Below are 17166 nucleotides of genomic sequence, written 5' to 3' on the forward strand. Positions count from 1 at the left end.
TTGCAGAATATTAGGGACACATGTGAGAATGTACATTTGGTTACTCTCTCTTTTTTTATGTCACTGTTTAAAATGTTAGTTTATTTAAAAGAGAGGACTGAAGAACATATAGGAGGACTAGTGTAGAGTTCTATTTCTTTTGCAAACTGTTGGTTGCACCTGTTAAGTCTGATTGTTTGGTTCAGCTGGATTGGAACGCGGGCTTCCCGTTTTGCTAATTGGACAAGTGGGTTATTGCGATGGTCTCTTGAGCTGTCAAGTGGGGATAATAATGTTCCTGGCTTCATGGGGTTGGTGAATTGATACATTTTGGGCACTGATTTCAGAACAATATCTTGGCATAACGTAAGTATTTGATAAATAATTATTATCCCCCACCCCCACCCCGTGCTGGCGCAAGCTAGTCAAGTCTCTACCCTTGATCTATGCCCCCAGCTCCTCATGGCTAGTATTTTTACAATTTATAGAGGACGTAATACCTAATGCACAGACCTTCATCACTCCAGACCTAGGACAGCGTGTGCAGATAGGAAGCGTTCAGAATAATTGTTGGCAGGACAGCCCTGTGATATAGAGTGCAATCGACGCACTATACCGTTTTACAGTGGGAAACTGAGGCTTAGAGAGGCGAAGTAGTTTACCTGTGGTCACACAGATCACTGTAAGTGTCAAGAGAGTGGATTTGAACTTGCTTGAGGGGTGGGGAAAAACCTGGATGTATTTTGTAAATCCTTAAGGGCTCTGAAGACATGAAGAATTGAATTGGAGCGCCAGGGCAGAGTTCTGTGGCACATACATACAGCAGGCTCTCAAAAAATGTTTGTTGCGTGAATGACAAACGAAAATGAGACACCTGGTGTGAGCTCAACTCCAATGCCTGCGCGCATTTCTTCAGAGCTACACCAGAACCCAGGCCTGCACGTGGTAGTGCTAAGACCACGGGTTCTTACAGGGGTGTGGCTTCTGATAGCCCCGCCCCTCACCTCTTCCGGCATTCTCTGATGGCCGAAGAGATTTGACCCACGGACGGAGCCGTAGCCCCTGTCTCCTCCGTGGTCCGTAACCCGGAAGCTGGGCGTCCAGGATTCCTGACAGTGGCCCGCGATGTCGGATAGGGACGTGGGGCAGAGTGGAGGCTTGTCGGGGGCCCGAGCGGCTACTGTCAGCGACATCCACGAGCTGATGCGTCACAAGGAGGAGACCGAGGCGCAGAACAAGGCCAATTACGAAGTGCTGGAGGGCGTGAGTGGGGGCTCGGAGCGCGGCGGGCGTGGGCCCGGGAGGGCCGGGGGCCGGGAGGTCGGGAGGCCGGAGCCCCGTTCGGGCGCTGGCCGTGGGTCTTCAGCTCCCGGGGCGGCCCGTGGGCAGCAGGCAGTGCAGGCACCGGCAGCCCATGTTGCAAACAGGAAAGAAAAGGCAGGAAGAGGTGGGGAGTTCCAGCGCCAGCAGCACCCCCTCTCCAGGATCTTTCCTGCAAGTCCGGCCTCCTGCCCATTGTGTCAACTTCTCCTTCCCCTCATAGGCCCTTCTGCCCATCAGGAAAGTAGGGAACAAGCGCCACCGCAGGCGCATCACTGTCCTGAAAGAAATCTTTTTTGCATTCATTTGCTTTTAGCTAAGGGACTGGGAGAGAGCAGAGGCTAAGTGCTGGTTTTCTGTTTCTGTTGTAACAAATGCCCACGGACTTCCTGCCTTAAAAGCACACAAATTGAGCCTACTGTTCTGGAGGTGAGAAGTGCAGATGGGTCTCACTAAACTCAAGGTGACTGCAGGGCTGGCTCCTTGTGTAAGTTCAGGGAAGGTCCCATTTCCTTGTGTGTTCCCGCATCGGGAGGCCACCTGTATTTCCCGTCCCCTGGACATCTCCGTCTTGAAGGCTATCGCATCTCCCCTGCCTCTGATTCTGTCTTCGCCTCTTTCTCTCGCCTTCCGGAATCCTCTTTCACTTGTCAAGACCACTGTGATAAAAGGGCTATCTCCCCGACTCAGGGTCCTTAACCACATCTGCCAAGTTCCTTTTGCCATGGCAGGTCACGTATTCACCGTCTCCAGAGATGAGGCCTTGAGCACTGTGGAGGCCATTCCTCACCCTGCCCCTGGTAGGCAGCGGTCGGTCTCTACCATGGACTCTCATTACAAGGGAATTTATCATCTATGCTTTTCGCTGAAGGACTGCCATTTAATCTGTTTGAACCCTGGTTTCATCTACAGCATGTTTTGGTATAAATTCATTCTTTTGGGAAGCCCTGGTGGGACAAGGAACCCCGGGGGTTCACAGAGCTGAATTCCCCACAGCCACAGTAAGATAATGGGACATCTTTTAAGAGTGTCACTTGACCCTAAAGATTTTGGTAAAAGAAGAACTTCATTTGTAGATTAAAATAAATAGGAAATAGGAAGACACAGAGAAGGGGAAAGCCATGTTAATATTACCAGGCTTGAGGGAAGTTTGGGGACTTTGTCTAAACCTTTAGAGTCCCTGGGATGTGGCAGTGTGCCTCTACATTAGGAGGACTCTGGGGAGATTGCAGGGGGACTTAGCTACTGGGAACGTGCTGACTTCTTTTTCTCCAAATGATTAATTTGATATTCTAACCATTTATTAATAGTCCCCTCTTTTCCTCTAATTTAAAATGCAGGTGACAGTGCAGGTGTGCCTAGGCCCTCTTTGCCACATACCACATTCTCACTCACGCTTAGGTCTATTCTTGTTTTTTTTTTTTTTTTCATTGTCCTATTGATCTATTCTTTGGGTGCCCTATGGTGCCATCTTAATGACTTTATTACACTTAAGAATCTGTTGAGCAATTCTTCCTCATTGGTCTTCTTTTGAAAAACTGTTCTCACAAGTTTTTTTTTTTTTTTTTTAATTCTGAGACAGGTATTTGCTATGTTGCTGAGGTTGGCCTTGAACTTGAGATCCTTCTGCCTCAGCCTTCTGAGTAACTGGGATTATAGATATGTGTCACCTTGCCCAGCTCTGTGAGATATAATGTTTCATTTTGTTTTGGTTCTAGGAACCACTGAGCCATATCCTTAGTCTTTAATTTTTATTTTAAGACAGGGTCTGGCTAAGTTGCCCAGACTGTCCTCAAACTTGCAATCCTCCTATCTCACCCTCCCGAGTTGCTTGGCTTACAGGTTTGTGCCACTGGACCTGGCTATTGTTATTTGTTTCATTTTGATTTTGGAGACAGGTCTCACACATTGTTTCTGTTTGTTTTGTTTTCGTACAGAGGCTCCTGGAGGGTGACAGGCTGTATCCCACAGATACCAGATGCAGGTGACAGTGCAGGTATGCCTAGGCCCTCTTTGAAACTCTGCAGAGGGATTTGTGTGAGCAGTCTTGCTTGACCAAAGAGGTGGAATCCAGAGCAGTAGGATAAGTTTTTTTGAGGTTAAGAAACAGTTATTAAAATGCCAGTGCTATGCTGGACTAGCCTAATGGCAGGACTTGTTTGGCCTGCTGATTATTTTGAATTAGCCTTTTGTATTATAAAATCAGAGGATTTTACCCACAAGCACTCAGTTTCCTGTTTTTCTAGAAAAATCAAAGCTGGCAACAGGATGATTGGGGCTGTGAACCCTGGCAGTGTGGCTCCATAGCCTGAGCTCAGCTAATGTGGGACTGCTCTGCCCAGAGTTCAGATCCTTCATATGGGTCTGAAGAGGCTTCTACCCTTAGCACTGGCTGCCTGTTGCTGCATAGGAAGACAAGCCCAGAGTTCTCTGATTGTTCCACAGAGAACCAGAATTTGTATATGGAATAGCACAGCTTTCTTTCTTTCTTTCTTTCTTTTTTTTTTTTTTTTTTTTGGTTTTTGTTTTTGGTAAGAGTGATTGAACCTAGGGGTGCCTAACCACTGAGCCACATCCCCAGCCCTTTTTGTATTTTAGAGACAGTGTCTCACTCAGTTGCTCAGGCTTTGCCAAATTGCTGAGGCTGGCTTTGAACTTGAGATCCTCCTGCCTTAGCCTCCTGAGCAGCCCAGCTGAAATAGCACAACTTATTTTCTTTTTTTGTGTGTGTAATGCTGGGGATTGAACCCAGGGCTTGTCCATACAAGGCAAGCACTCTACCAACTGAGCTACATCCCCACTGTGAAATGGCACAATTTTCTACAATGTTGTTGCAAACTTGTTTGAAACCATGCAGGCAAAATTAAGTACATCTGTGGGCCATATTTGGCCTATAAACTACCAAATTGTGGGTTATAGAATTTCCCTTTGCACAAGCTGTGGGGATAGAAGGAGACTATTTTTGCATGGGCCTGGCCCTGTTCATCTTGATTCTCTCTCATGTTCTTTTCATTTTTGAATTTTGTGATCCCAGAAACCTTGGTATTTTCTTAATCTGAAAAAAGAATACCTCAAATTTCCCCCATAATATTAACTCAGATTATTTTCCTCACACAGAGATCCACCTGTACTAATTCTGAGGTTACTCATCCTCAGGGAGGGATGTCAAGCATTTAAAGCAGAAGGATTGGGCGTATGGCGAATGCCTGTAATTCCAGCAGCTTGGGAAGCCTAGGTAAGAGTATCATGAATTCCAAGCTAGCCTCAGCAAGGTGAGGCGCTAAGCAACTCCTTAAAAAAAAAAGGTAAAAGGAGGGCGGAAGGGAGGGGGCATGGGTTAGAAATGATTGTGGAAGGTGACGATCATTATTATCCAAAGTACATGTATGAAGACATGAATTCATGTAAATATACTTTGTATACAACCAGAGATAGGAAAAATTGTGCTCTATATGTGTAACAAGAATTGAAATGCATTTTGCTGTCATATATAAATAAAACAAATTAAAAAAATAAACACTAAAAAACGAAGCCCAGCTGGGGATGTGTTTCAGTGGTTGAATGCCCCCAAGTCCGATGCTTGGAACAACAACAACAACAACAAAAAAAAAAGGCAGAAGGAAAAGGGACTGAATGTGTCCCCTGAACACCTCTCCTTTGCTGTATGATTTTTTTTTTTTTTTTTTTGGTCTGTTTTTGCTCTGCTGGGGTTTGTTGGCACCCAGGGCCTTTTGAGGGCCCATTCTAGGCAAACCCTCTACTGCTGAGCTATTCCCCTAACACTGCCCCACACCTTTCTTTTGACGAAATATTTGCCTTTCCCTTCCGAAAGTCCCTTGGCTAATTCTCCCCTCTCACATATTCAGAGGTTTGGACGCCAAGTAACCAAATCCAAGTCACGCATCTTTGGCAGTCATAAAGCCACCAGTCATGATGCTGCCACCTTCTGTCATATCTAGGGACCTATCTCTAGCTGCTTTTTTTTTTTTTTTTTTTTTTTTGTGGTGGTGGGGATTGAACTCAGGGCCTTGTGCATGCAAAGCAAGCACTCTACCTACTGAGCTGTATCCCCAGCCCTCTTGCCGCTATCTTTACCCAAGAAACGCTTTCCCCGGATTTCCCTTGGTGCCCCCCAAAGTCACCTTCTCAGAGGGGCTTTCCCTCGATTGAATTAGTCCTCCTCCCACCTCCACCGCCTCTCAACCTCAGACCTGCTTGACTGTCTTCTAGGAAAAGGTATTACCTGTCCTTTCCTCTAGATTGTAGGTTCCCCGTCCCCATGTTCCAGAAATCCCCCCGACCATAGCAGTCCCACTTAGCAAAGCGCTTGCACCCCACTCCATGCAGGCTCGGGTCGCAGGGCGCCGGGATCCCCTAAGGCAGATGACTCCGAAATGCCACGGCGCTGCCCCCCCACCCCCCGGCCCCCAAAGGGGCGCCACTGCTCTTCCCAGGCACAAACTCCTGCACCACATAGTACTGGGTGTGCTTTACTCCTTACTCGAGAGTGCAGGAACAGATCAAGCAAGAGGGTGTGGTCATGGGATAGGCAGAGGCTTGGGCCAGGAAGTCGGGTGGTGAACGGGGTCTAAAGGGAGATGTCAGTGGGAGGGTTGAGTATATTCCAGGCTAGGGGCTTGAAGTTTGGTGGGCAGGTCCTACGTGCTGACCATCACCCCTTGATCTACAAATCGGTGAGGTTGCCTCGGATCGCCTGTGCATCCTCCAAAGCCTTGAACAGCGAGTTGAAGTTGCCTGCTCCAAAACCCTGGAATGGGAGACAGCAGGTGAGCTGGGGACCCAGAAAGCAGATGATGCTCCCTACAGTCCTGGCTCAGGGCCTACCTGGTGGTTGTGGCGCTGTATGACTTCCAGGAAGAATGTAGGCCTGTCCTGCATGGGTTTGGTGAAGATCTGCAGGAGGTAGCCTTTCTCGTCATAATCCATCAGGATTTGCAGCTCCTGGGCGAGAGACAGGGAGCTCCATTAGCAGAAAAGCTAGCCTGCCCTTCTAGCCTGGCAAGGTGGAATCCTTAGAAAGTCCAGGGGACCCCTGTGCCCCCAGCACCAACAAAAAATATTTTTCCAGCAATTCCTGCCCCCCCCAAATATATCCCCAAACTGTTGTGTTACCACCCTTCTGCTGCAGCCCTTGCTAAGTAATCATCCAGCCAGACCTGCTGCTGGGCTTGCCTCCTTACACTCCATTCTCCCTGCAGTCCTCAGATTAGACTGTTTCACTCATCTGTTTAAAATGAGGCCCTGGCTTCAGTCCCCACTACCCTCTCCAAAAACCAAAAACCCTCCTGTGGAAATGGGAGCCCTTGCCTATTGCGCTGGGAATGTAAAATGGTACACCTACTTTGGAACAGAGCCTGACTCTTTCTCAAAAGGTTAAACATAAAGAGCCTGTGACCCAGCAGCGCCACTCCCAGGCACATACTGAAGGGAAATGAGAACATACATCCACACAATACCTTGCACATGAGTGTTCATAGCAGAGTCATTCCTAATTGCCATAAAATAAAATTATATTATTCTCTTATGTGCATATGTGAATATGTAAACTTGAATTGCATTATTTTTAATTTTATTTTTTAGATGTTGATGGACCTTTATTTTATTCATTTATTTATATACAGTGCTGAGAATCAAACCCAGGGCCTCATACATGCTAGGCATGTGCTCTAACTACTGAGCCACAATTCCAGCCCCATGAATTGCATTTGTATAATTAGAATGTGCCAATAAAAAAATCATGGACTGAACTACCTAATTTATGAAAATAATGATAGCCCCAAGTTAGAAATAACCCAAATATCCACCAACTGATGAATGGATAAGCAAAATATGGTCCATCAGTGCAATGGGATACTATTCAACCAAAAAAGGAATGAAGTAGAGCTGGGGGTGTAGCTTAGTATGCTTGAGGTCCTGGGGTCAATGCTCAGCACTATACACTCAAAAAGGAATGAAGTACTGACATAGGCTAAAAGTAGATGAACCTTGAAAATATTATGCAAGTGGAAAAGAAAACCAGTCATGCTGGGTACCCTAGTACAGCTTCTTGGGAGACTGAAGCAGGAGGATCACAAATTCAAAGCTAGCCTCAGTGACTTACAGTGACTTTGTCTCAAAATAAAAGATAAAAAAGGCTGGAGATGTGGCTCAATGGTTCATTCCCTGGAATCAAAACAAACAAACCCTAGTCATAACAGACCACATGCTGTATCATTTTATTTATGTGAAATTCCAGACTAGGTAAATCTGCAAGACCAAAGGTAGTTTAGTGGTTGCCTAGGGTTAGGGTGGAATGGGAGGTAATGACTAAGAGGATCAAGGTTTCTTTCCAGGGTGTTGAAAATATTCTAAAATTGATGGTGATTTTGATTTTAGCAAATAGCGAGAGATAACCATTTAATATGAGTTCTGAGCCAATTAGCTGTTAAAAAGTAAAACCAAAAAACCTTCAATGCAATGTGGCTAAAGAAGTGCAAAACTGCATCCTAAGAGCCCCCAAGAGGAACTGGACCCCACCTACCTGCTTTGGTACACCTCTTCTCAGATGCTGTCTTCAATCCACATGAGCCTTCCTCCTGCTCCTCAGGCACTTGGAGCTTGCTCCCACCCCATCACCTTTGCACCTGCTCTTCCCTCTGCTGGGATGCTCTTCCTAGCTTACCTCTTGGCCAGGTCCCTCTAATTATATAGCTTTCAATTAAAGTCACCTTCTCAAAAGTTCGCCACTTCCTGTAACGTAGCCCTAGGTTGCCTGTTTTAACTTTACATGGCACCGACACACACACACTCTGTTTCTTTCTGGTTTTCCCTCTGTGTGCCTGTGTCTGCTGCAGGATGGGGGAGGCCAGATAGAACTCAGGGCTCAGGTTGCCTGTGGCCTAGCATCCCGCTGGGCCTCACCTCCAGCACGTCAATGCTCTCCTTCACCCGGATCTTGGCTGTCTTGAGATTCTCCCGAAGTTGCTTGTAGTAGGTTGATGGTACAGTCAGGAACTCCATGCCTCTCTCTTGCAAGTTGCGAATCTGTCGCAGAGCAGATTGAGGTCAGCCTCTGTGTTTCCAGGCTCAATGTCCCTAAGCCAGGTGGAGCTGCTGGGCCACGAGGAGGCAGGATCCCTGTCCTTGCCAAGATGCAGTGTGGCCTCAGCCCCTTCTGTCCTTGTCTGAGTCTCATTAGAGCAGGGATCCATGACGTTCACAGAGCACCCATTATGTGCCTGTCTTTCTAGTCTTGCCTTCTCCTGTCCCTGAAGCAATCCTGCTCTGTGCATTTCATAGCTGGGAAACTGAGGCATGGAGAGATTTAAGTATCTGTTCTCAGCAGAGAAGCCAGAGTGGATTTTATTCAAACACAGGCCAAATCATGCCACTCGGTGCTTACCTCAGGGTGGTGCCTCTTCTCAGAGTCCAATTCCAGGTTCTTGCCAGGCCCTCACCAGCTGCCCCCACTTCCACCTTAGACTCCATCTCCCACCTCTCTTTCCCTTGCTCATTCTGTTCCAGTCACACTGATGATCTCCTTGCTGTTCCTGCAACCTTGCTGGAAGATGTCCATCTCAGGGCCTTTGCCTGGGCCATCCCTCCTGCCCGGGGTCCTTCTTAGAGATTTCCACGGGCTTCTGTCCTTCCAACCTTTTGCATTCTCAAAAGTCTCCTTCCGTATGTGACCTTCCTTCACCCTCTTTAAAGGTGAAAATCCCCCACCCTTGCTCCCCCATATCCCACCTGTTCTTCCAGACCTCTCACACCACCTATTTATTTAATTTGCTTTTTGACTCCATAAGAGCAGAAACTGTTACTAATGTGTCCCACATACCTAAAATAGCACCTAGCACATGGCAGAGCCTCAACAGGCATGATACAAATGAAGTTCCACAGGATTGGACGGGACAGTCCAGGCTCTTTCCCTTAAGGCCTAGGCAGGACTAGCCTCCCCAAGGTCTGGAGCCACAGACACAGGGTGCTTGATTTGGAGGAAAGGACAAGTCTGATCTTATAGAATAACATCCTCATTTTCGAAGTGAGGCAGCTGAAGCCCGGAAGGCTGCTGAGTGCCCCAGAGACAAATGGCAAGGGACTTGAAGATCAGGGAGCAGGATGCAGTCTTCCTTATCCTCTGGCATCTGTCACCATTAAAGCCCAGAACGTTCTAGAGACACCAAACTCTTCTGAGTGAGGTGGGTAGGGATTACTTGCACAGGTTGGGGGAGCCACTTTGAATGACCACGCATTCCAGTCCTAAAGCACGTGGCTCTGACCAATCACTACATTTCATAGTGTCTTGGGCCTTGTCCCAGTTCAGATAGCAAAGCAGGTCTTCAGATGTAGGTATACTGCTGAGGTTGAATTATACTCACCTGCCCCTTGTAATTCTACACTTTCTGATCTTTTTGGGGTGGAACTTTCTAAGAACAGTGCTCCCCCAAATAAAAGCTCACTTCCCGACATGCTCTCTCTCTCTCATCAGCCTCTCCTGACTTTCTCTTGCTCTCCCTTCTGGAGCCTAAGGCCCAGAGCCTGGGGAAGCCATCCTGAAGCTTGTGTAAATGTAAATTGTGTCTGTGTTTTATTTTGCTTCACCACAAATTCACACGTACACTCCTAGGTCAGCTGCCCACACTGAACGAGGGTGGCAACAGGAGTTGCAGGAACCAGGCAGGGAACCCTGTCAGCCCTCTAGGCTGGAGAAGGGGACTCCAGACTGCCACTGCCCCCTCCATTCCCATTCTGCAGAAACCATCCCTGGAGCTGAAGGGAGGGGGCTTAAGACCAGGGATGTTGTTCTAACCGTTGTGATGATGTCCTGGGTCTTGAGACCAACATGCTGGACTCCAGCTCCCCCATTATAGTCCACATATTCCTGGGAAAGGCGAACAGGAGGCCCCTGTCATTGCTTCTGTTCCCCACACCCCTGCCCTGCCCTGCTGGAGGCCTCAAGCCTCTTCCCTCCTCTCTCCTTCCCCAGCCAGGCAGGGCCGCACCTGGATCGAGGACTTCTTCATGCCCATTGCGGGCTCATTAATGGGCATCTTGATGGTCTCCTCATAGTTGGTCACCACAATGGAGCGCAGAGAGCTGTACTCTGTGTGCACTTGTGTGTCATCCACAGACCAGAAGCGTGGAACTGTAGGTTCCTCAGGTACCTGTATGTGGCAGGCAGGACACATCTGCTCTGAGTTCTGGCCTGGGACTGGCTTCCCGTGCTCCCACTTCCACCCTCCAGAACATGTCCCCAAGGGGGCTCCAGAAGGGAGATGACAATCACATCATACATGCTGTAGGTCTTTACCCTTGTTGTGACAGTTTTCCTCAAGGTGGAAATAAAGTGTCTCATATCAGAAGCCACATAGGAGGCCATGCTCAGGCAGGGGGACTGGGTGGTGCAGGGGGCTCCTGTGCCTCCTGCTGGACTTTAACTGCTAGTGCGATGGTATTAGGGAACCTTGAGTGGTGATTAGGTCACCCAGGGCTCTGCCTCAGGAGTATGTTAATGTTATGGTCAGAGACAGTCAGTTCCCATGATTGGGTTTGTTCTAAAGGGAACTCAGGTCTCTGCTCTGGTCTGTCCCCACTTCCCACCGTGGGAGGCCAGCAGGAAGCAGACTAAGTCAGGAAGAGGCATCTGCCCCCCATGCTAACTGGAAGGGACACCCCTGCAGTTCCTCATGGGGGGATGTGGATTGCAGTAGGCCCTGAACCCCTCGTTCTTCAGGGGACAATGTATGGAGAATAAATGAAGGGCTGGCCCAGGTTCACCTCCCACCCACCTGTGCTCCTTTCCACCTGGTACAAGGACTAGGGTGAGGGCCCTTGTGGGGGAGGGACAGGGCTCACCATTCTGAGGTAGACAACATCTCATGATCAGGCTGATTTCCTACAACGTGATCGATGATCTCGAGACCACACTTGGGCCTAGGAAAAGGACAGCACTGAGGGGCGAGGAGAAGGCTGCCCTCCAAATCTACCAATCCCTCTGCCCCCCACATAATAGCCACAGCACCCACCTACGCAGCTCTTACAGGGGGCCAAAGCGCTTAATTAACTCATTAGTGCAACCCCTACTTTATAGATGAAGACCCAGGGCCATCGAAAACTCCAGCGCCCTGCCCAAGGTCCACTGGTTGAGGAGGGAGGAGGCTGGGATGGGACCTGGGGCCCTCAGGTGTTGGGGCCTGTTTGCTCTGTGCCCTGAGAGGGCTCCAGTAGCCACCAGGAGCCCGGTCCCATCACAGAAGCCCAGTCCACATGGAGGAGGGGGACAGGCTCTCCACCCAACTCCTGCAGCCTGGGGCACTCACAGCTTGGGAAGCAGGGGGTCCTTGAGCAGGGGGGCCTCGAATCCAGGTAAGAACCGGCCGGTGTAGTTCGTCTTCTCCACCAGAGTGTGTGTGGTGTCCCCAAACTAGGGGTGGGAAACAGACTGGCTCAGCCCTAGGACCCCACCCACCATGGCTGGGTCTTTTCTGCCCCAATCCAGCCCTAAGTTCCTAAGACGACATGTGATCACTTTCCCTGACTGTCATGTGTTGCCATCTGTCATTCTCTTAGGAGTTTCACCATCACAGCCTACCTGCCTCAAGGGACCAGAAGCCCTGTGAGGACAGGGATGCTGTTTTGCCCATTATGGTGTCTCTGGCTCCTAGGCAGTGCCTGGCGCATAGCAGGTGCTCAGTGAAACTGTGTTGATGATGATAACCGTGGAGGCATCGGCTCTAATCATGCTGAAGGGTGATCAATGGGATTAATGCCTGATGTGATCTTGAGGAGGTGGGACCTCGGGTCGTCTCTGCCTTACAGCAGCACGGCGCTGCAGAATCAGTCATCTGTGCTAAGTGCCTACAGTGTGCCAGTCTCTGCTCTTCTAAGTGTTCTACGCCAATGGTCACACTCGGCACTCACAATGGCCCTGATTAGGGTTCCAGCTGAATGATCCGAGGCACAGAATGGTGTATTAGTGTGCCCCAGGTCACACAGGAGTCCAGTTCCACCTTATTTAAACTGAGTTGCAGAGAGGGAAGTAGGTGTCACAGCTAGTGTGGGGTATAGCTTCCCAGGCCCACCCTTCTCTCCTTTTGAACAAGCCTCTACACAAAGCTGATGCCCCGCAAGCTGTCACCTTCCACTGGTGGGGGGCCAGGGGAACCTGAGAAGGGTGGCTGGTGGCCCCTGCGACCTCTTCACTCTGGCCAGGAATTTTGAGAGGTCAGATCCCAGGGGAAGCCCATGTTCTGAGGCCCATGGGTGGGATGGTGTAATGGGGTGAATTAGGAGCATCCTGGCATCTCAGTGGGTTCTGGCAGCAGGAGGGAAAGGGACATCAAAGGGAACTCACCGTCTGCAGCACAGCAAACTTCACCTTCCCAAACTTGTCTTCCTCCACCCAGGGCTCCTGCACTATCTTGGCTCCCCGTTCTCGGGCTTTCTGCAGGGAGATGAAACAGGGGGAGGCAGTGAATGCTGGGGCCCGCGAGTCCTAGCCTGCTGCTCTGGCTGGGATGGTCTATGTGGTTCTGACATGGCAGTGTCACCTGCCCCCCCTCCAAAGTGTGCCTCATCCCCGTTGAGCAAGAAGGGAAACTGAGGCCCAGGCTCAGAGTTGGGGCTTGGGAGACAAGGCGGTGTGTGTGTGTGTGTGTGTGTCTGCTTCTCCTAACTCACTCTGTGGCCCTCCTCCCCCTCCAGGCCTCAGCTTCCCTCCCTGTACAAAGAGTGGAGGATAAGAAGAATGGGGGTGGACATTTCTGAAGTGACCTCTGTGTGTCGGGCCCTGTGCCAGGAGCCCTGCATGCCAGGTCTGTGCCTTAATTTAGCAAGCCCTTGCTTACTGCAGGCCAATGCGACACCCAGGCCAGGCTTGTTCTGGGGATGCTCTTGGCAGTCCTCACAGCAGCACTGTCTGCCTTCTACAGCGAGGAACACGACTTCACACAGCTGGGAAGATCCAGACCCAGTCATGCTAACTCTGGAATCTACTCTGAACCTCCAATCCACCTTTTTTTTTTCCTTCAGTGCTGGGGGTTGAACCCAGGGCCTCACCATTCCTTAGGACTGCATTTGGTTCAGAGTCATAGTCCAGAAATTGTAATTTCCACTCCCCCCCACCATTTCTCTCTCTCTCTCTCTCTCTCTCTCTCTCTGGTACCCGTGTTTGAAACCCAGGGGCACTTAATCATTGAGCCATATCCCCAGCCCTTTCTAGTGTTACTTTGAGGCAGGTTCTCCCTAAGTTGCTTAGAGCATCACTAAGTTGCTGACTCTGCCCTTGAACTTTTGATCCTCTTGCCTCAGCCTCCTGAGCTGCTAGATTAAGGCATGTGCCACCATGTCTGGCTCCATTTCCTCTTTTAAAACTCAGTGAGGTACAGGCTGTGATTATCCCCATTTTACATGTGTGGGAACATGAAAGCGAGGACACACAGTAAGGGGCAGGGTTTCTGTCACTAGGACTTAGGTATGTCACGCCAACATCCAGCCCTGACTGACAGGGTCCCTGTGGCCCAAGGAGAGCCGGCTGTGCCTAAGGCCTCTTCCCAGGCCAGCCCAGGTGCATTCTCACCTGCACGATGTAGTCACAGTCTTCCACCTCGAAAGCCACGTCCTTCACGCCATCCCCGTGTTTCACCAGGTGGTCGCCCATCTCTGTGGTTGGCAGGGAGCGCTGGCACTGGAGTTCAAGGCCCCTGGACAGGCTCTCAGCCTTCTGGGCTCAGCCCCCCTCGTGCCCTTCCCAGGCCCTGCCCTCTGACCCCTGACCCCCTCCAACAGCCCTGCTGCCACCCCGGGGCCCCTCACCTTTATTCCAGTGGTTGAGTGCAGAGGAGAAGACAAACACAATCTACCATGGTGGAGAAGGGTGTGTGACCAGTGGCTCAGGGGAGCGTGGGCAGGTGCACCTCCCCTCACTCCTACTGAACCCCCCTCACCTCTTGGTGAGCAGGGGGCAGCCATGCAGGACTCCTGAATCCCGAATTCTAGCTCCTTATCTGTCTTGCCTCTCCCCAATCCTGAGGGCTGGGGACTCTCTCCCGTGCCACCCCTGGGACCCATGATCAGCTGTTGGGTCCCCTGGGGGAGAACTCCCACAACCCCATGGGCCACAACTCTGCTGAAACTCCCTACACCTATGGCCTTGGCTTGCTGAACTTGTGGGGCCAGCACTGGACCAGGCTGAGGAGACTCGCCTGGGAAGGTCCCTGTTGCAAAGGTGCCTACCACGTTAGACCCAAGAAGCCCTGAGAGCAAGGGGTCCCTGGGGTGTGGACGAACCTTTCCTTGCTTGACCACATGGCTGACCACCTCCCGGGAGCCCGTCTCCAGGCCCCTGTAGGCTAGTGGCTCGAAGCCCATCTTGCTGCAGTAGAAGGAGGCAGCCTAAAGACAGAGAGGTGACAGTGTTCGTGAGGGTGGAGAACCTGCCTGGGGCCCAGATGACAGTCCCTGTCCCCTGCCTGCCCTCTTGCCCAGGAGCAGAGACTGCACTGGGGAAAAGACTGCTCTTGGGTACATTGTGCCCTCCCAGATGTTTCCAGCTGGGGTTCAAAGCTTTGGATCCCTACTGGGCCCCCATTTCCCCATTCCAGGATTCAATCCCAGACCAGCTGGGGGCCTGCCCTGTCCAGGGGGCCCTCTTGCCTGTCCTCTGCCCACTCCAACACCTTGCCCTGGTTTGTACCTGCTTGGCATTGCCAACCCAGAAGGTCACAGAGTGGAAGTGAAGGAATCGGCCTCTCTCAGGCTGCAGGAGGAGAGAAGGAGGGAGGCTGACTCAGCTCCAGCACCTAGGAGAGGCGGAACCCCACCGAGCTCTGCCTGGCCTCAGGAGACACTGCTCACTTAGAAATTGAGCCCCTGGAGTGTGCAGGAGTGTCCGGGACTGGGAAGGCCCCTCAGGAGGCAGCCCAGCTTTCCCAGGAGGAACAGCCACAGCAGCAGGGATTGAAGGGAGACTTAGCCAAAGCTTCCAGATGAGATGAAGAAGTCAGCAGGTGAATGAAGAAGAGCTGACAGTTTTTCAGGAGGGTGCAAGTGAGTCCAGCCAGTCTGGGGGAGCCCAGGTATTAACAGACCCCCAATCTTGTTCCTCTCCACTTTGTGCTCACATGCTGGTCTCCCCAGCCCAGACACCCTTCTGGACCCAGGTCCCCCATTCCCTTCCTGCTCACCTTTGCTCCTTTGTCAGTATAGGTCGTCTAAGGAGAAAGAAAAACACAGTGAGGCTCTGCCAGGGGGACAGGCACTGCTGAAGTCTCATGGCAGGTCCTCATCCCCACCATGGCCCTAGGCAGACCCTCACCATGGCTGATCTGGGTCAAGCTTCCAGCCAGGAAGACAGGGATGTGCAGTTTGGGGAGTGCTGGACAGAGGTATTTACCAGGGGGCAGGGCCTGCCCCTACCTCCCTGACCGCCTGGGGTGGGGAGGTGAGCTCAGTTCCAAAGGCCTTGGGTCTGAGAGCCTCTGAGCCTCAAAGTCAAGGCAATGCTGCCAGGCTCAGAGGGGGAGTGACTTACCCTGGTCCACTAGGCAGTGGGGGCAGAGCCAGGGCAAGGAGCCCACGGTACATTTCCGCCAGGACCCCAGGGTGGGACTGTGATCTTTGCCATCCAGAGTCAAAGCTCAGAAGCCAAGGCCAGCTTGAGGGCAGTGGTAGCTTGAGAACTTCTTACTCCGGGAATCTGTGCACTGGTCTTGAATCCCTCTTGGCAGAACAAACACATAGACTGTCTTTGGGATAAAAGGGTTTTTCCATGGCAGTTGGAACATGTGTTCAGGGGTTTGCTTTCTGGTTCTGCTCTATACTGTGTGACTGGGGAATGCCATAGACCCTCTGACCTCAGTTTTTCCATCTATAAAATGAGAACCATAATAGCATGGAAGGACTTCTGTGAGATACAGTGCCAGTCTTTGGAGTTGGACCTGCACAGTGTACAGCATACAGGCTCAATAGCTGTTTTTTTGTGTGTGTGAGTTGGGGGGCCCTGATGGGGGTTGAGTCCTTGACATTGCTATGGCCTGAGTATTGGAAGAGAGCATTGGCCTTGCCCCTGCCCCAGTCTCCTGAAACTCTCTTCATTGCTTTGATGATGGAAACCCTGGCCAGCAACCGTGGGGGTTGGAGTACAGGACAGAGGACTCTCCCAGACTGTGCCCTTGGCAAGTGGCTGCACAGAACTGGAGTGTGAGCCAGGGGCTTCTACCTCTGGGGCCCACAGTTTAAATTGCATTGAAATGGGAGATATTGATGTCCCCAGGAAACTGAGGCCAGAGTGGCAAATGCATTTCCCCAAAGTCACAGAGCTGGTGACCTTGGAGTCAGAACAGAACTCTGTCCTGCAGCCCACTGGACTCTGCAGCTGGGTCTCATCCACCCATCCACCCATCCCCTCCCTGCCTTTCTCTGTCTTCTGGGCTATTCTGTAGGCAGGTGAGGTGGTCCCACCCCCTCATTCTTTACCTCCTATATGGCTCTCCAGGCTTCCTGCCTCCCCACCACCCACATCCACCTCAGCTCCCTGAGTCTATTTTCCATTTGAGAAAACTAGAGTGGAGCTCACAGGCCTAGAAGGTTCCCCTGGGGGAGAAGAGCTCAGTGCAGCCCACCCATCCCTCCAGGCCAGCAGGAACACCTTGTCCCCTGCACACTGTGGCCAACTCAAACCCTTAATCCTGGAGCCTGGCCTGACTAATATCCTGGGCACAAGGTCAGTGTTTGCTGTCCAGTCATCACATTTTGAGCAAACCCAGGGGCCAATGGCTGCTGTCCAGTTCAGCTGAACAGGGTTGGTGACTGACTGTGTTCCTCCTCCACTCTGGACTTTGCTTCCAGAAACATTGTGGTTCTGAGTCT

The 17166-nt window shown here is 51.0% G+C and overlaps 1 protein-coding gene and 1 pseudogene across 5 annotated transcripts in view; one reads left to right on the top strand and one right to left on the bottom strand.

Annotated features, from left to right (window-relative positions):
• Nucleotides 1-996: 996 nt before the first annotated feature.
• Nucleotides 997-17166, top strand: part of LOC308645996 (26S proteasome non-ATPase regulatory subunit 9-like) — a 31467-nt gene continuing 15297 nt past the window's right edge. Inside the window, exons 1-3 of one of the 4 annotated variants that reach the window (XR_014021292.1) lie at nucleotides 997-1242; nucleotides 3237-3295; nucleotides 4417-4534. Coding sequence is in view for 1 of the 4 variants with exons in the window: in XM_081288457.1 (XP_081144583.1) it covers nucleotides 1105-1242 (138 nt within the window). In the remaining 3 variants the exon portion in view is untranslated. Of the gene's footprint in view, nucleotides 1243-3236; nucleotides 3296-4416; nucleotides 4799-17166 lie in introns of those variants that run through there. The other 3 variants (XR_014021293.1, XR_014021294.1, XM_081288457.1) reach the window with 3 other exon arrangements.
• Nucleotides 5984-15627, bottom strand: LOC308645992 (4-hydroxyphenylpyruvate dioxygenase-like; annotated as a pseudogene). The gene is made up of 14 exons: nucleotides 15614-15627; nucleotides 15483-15509; nucleotides 14993-15055; nucleotides 14587-14691; nucleotides 14113-14155; nucleotides 13877-13959; nucleotides 12653-12742; nucleotides 11619-11722; nucleotides 11155-11232; nucleotides 10302-10463; nucleotides 10109-10180; nucleotides 8221-8343; nucleotides 6145-6261; nucleotides 5984-6067 (listed from the first exon to the last, which is right to left on the bottom strand). The product of its transcript is annotated as a 4-hydroxyphenylpyruvate dioxygenase-like (transcript).

The sequence above is a fragment of the Spermophilus citellus genome (genome assembly GCF_964194105.1).
Source record: "Spermophilus citellus genome assembly, chromosome: 3".
NCBI classification, from domain to species: Eukaryota; Metazoa; Chordata; class Mammalia; order Rodentia; family Sciuridae; genus Spermophilus; species Spermophilus citellus.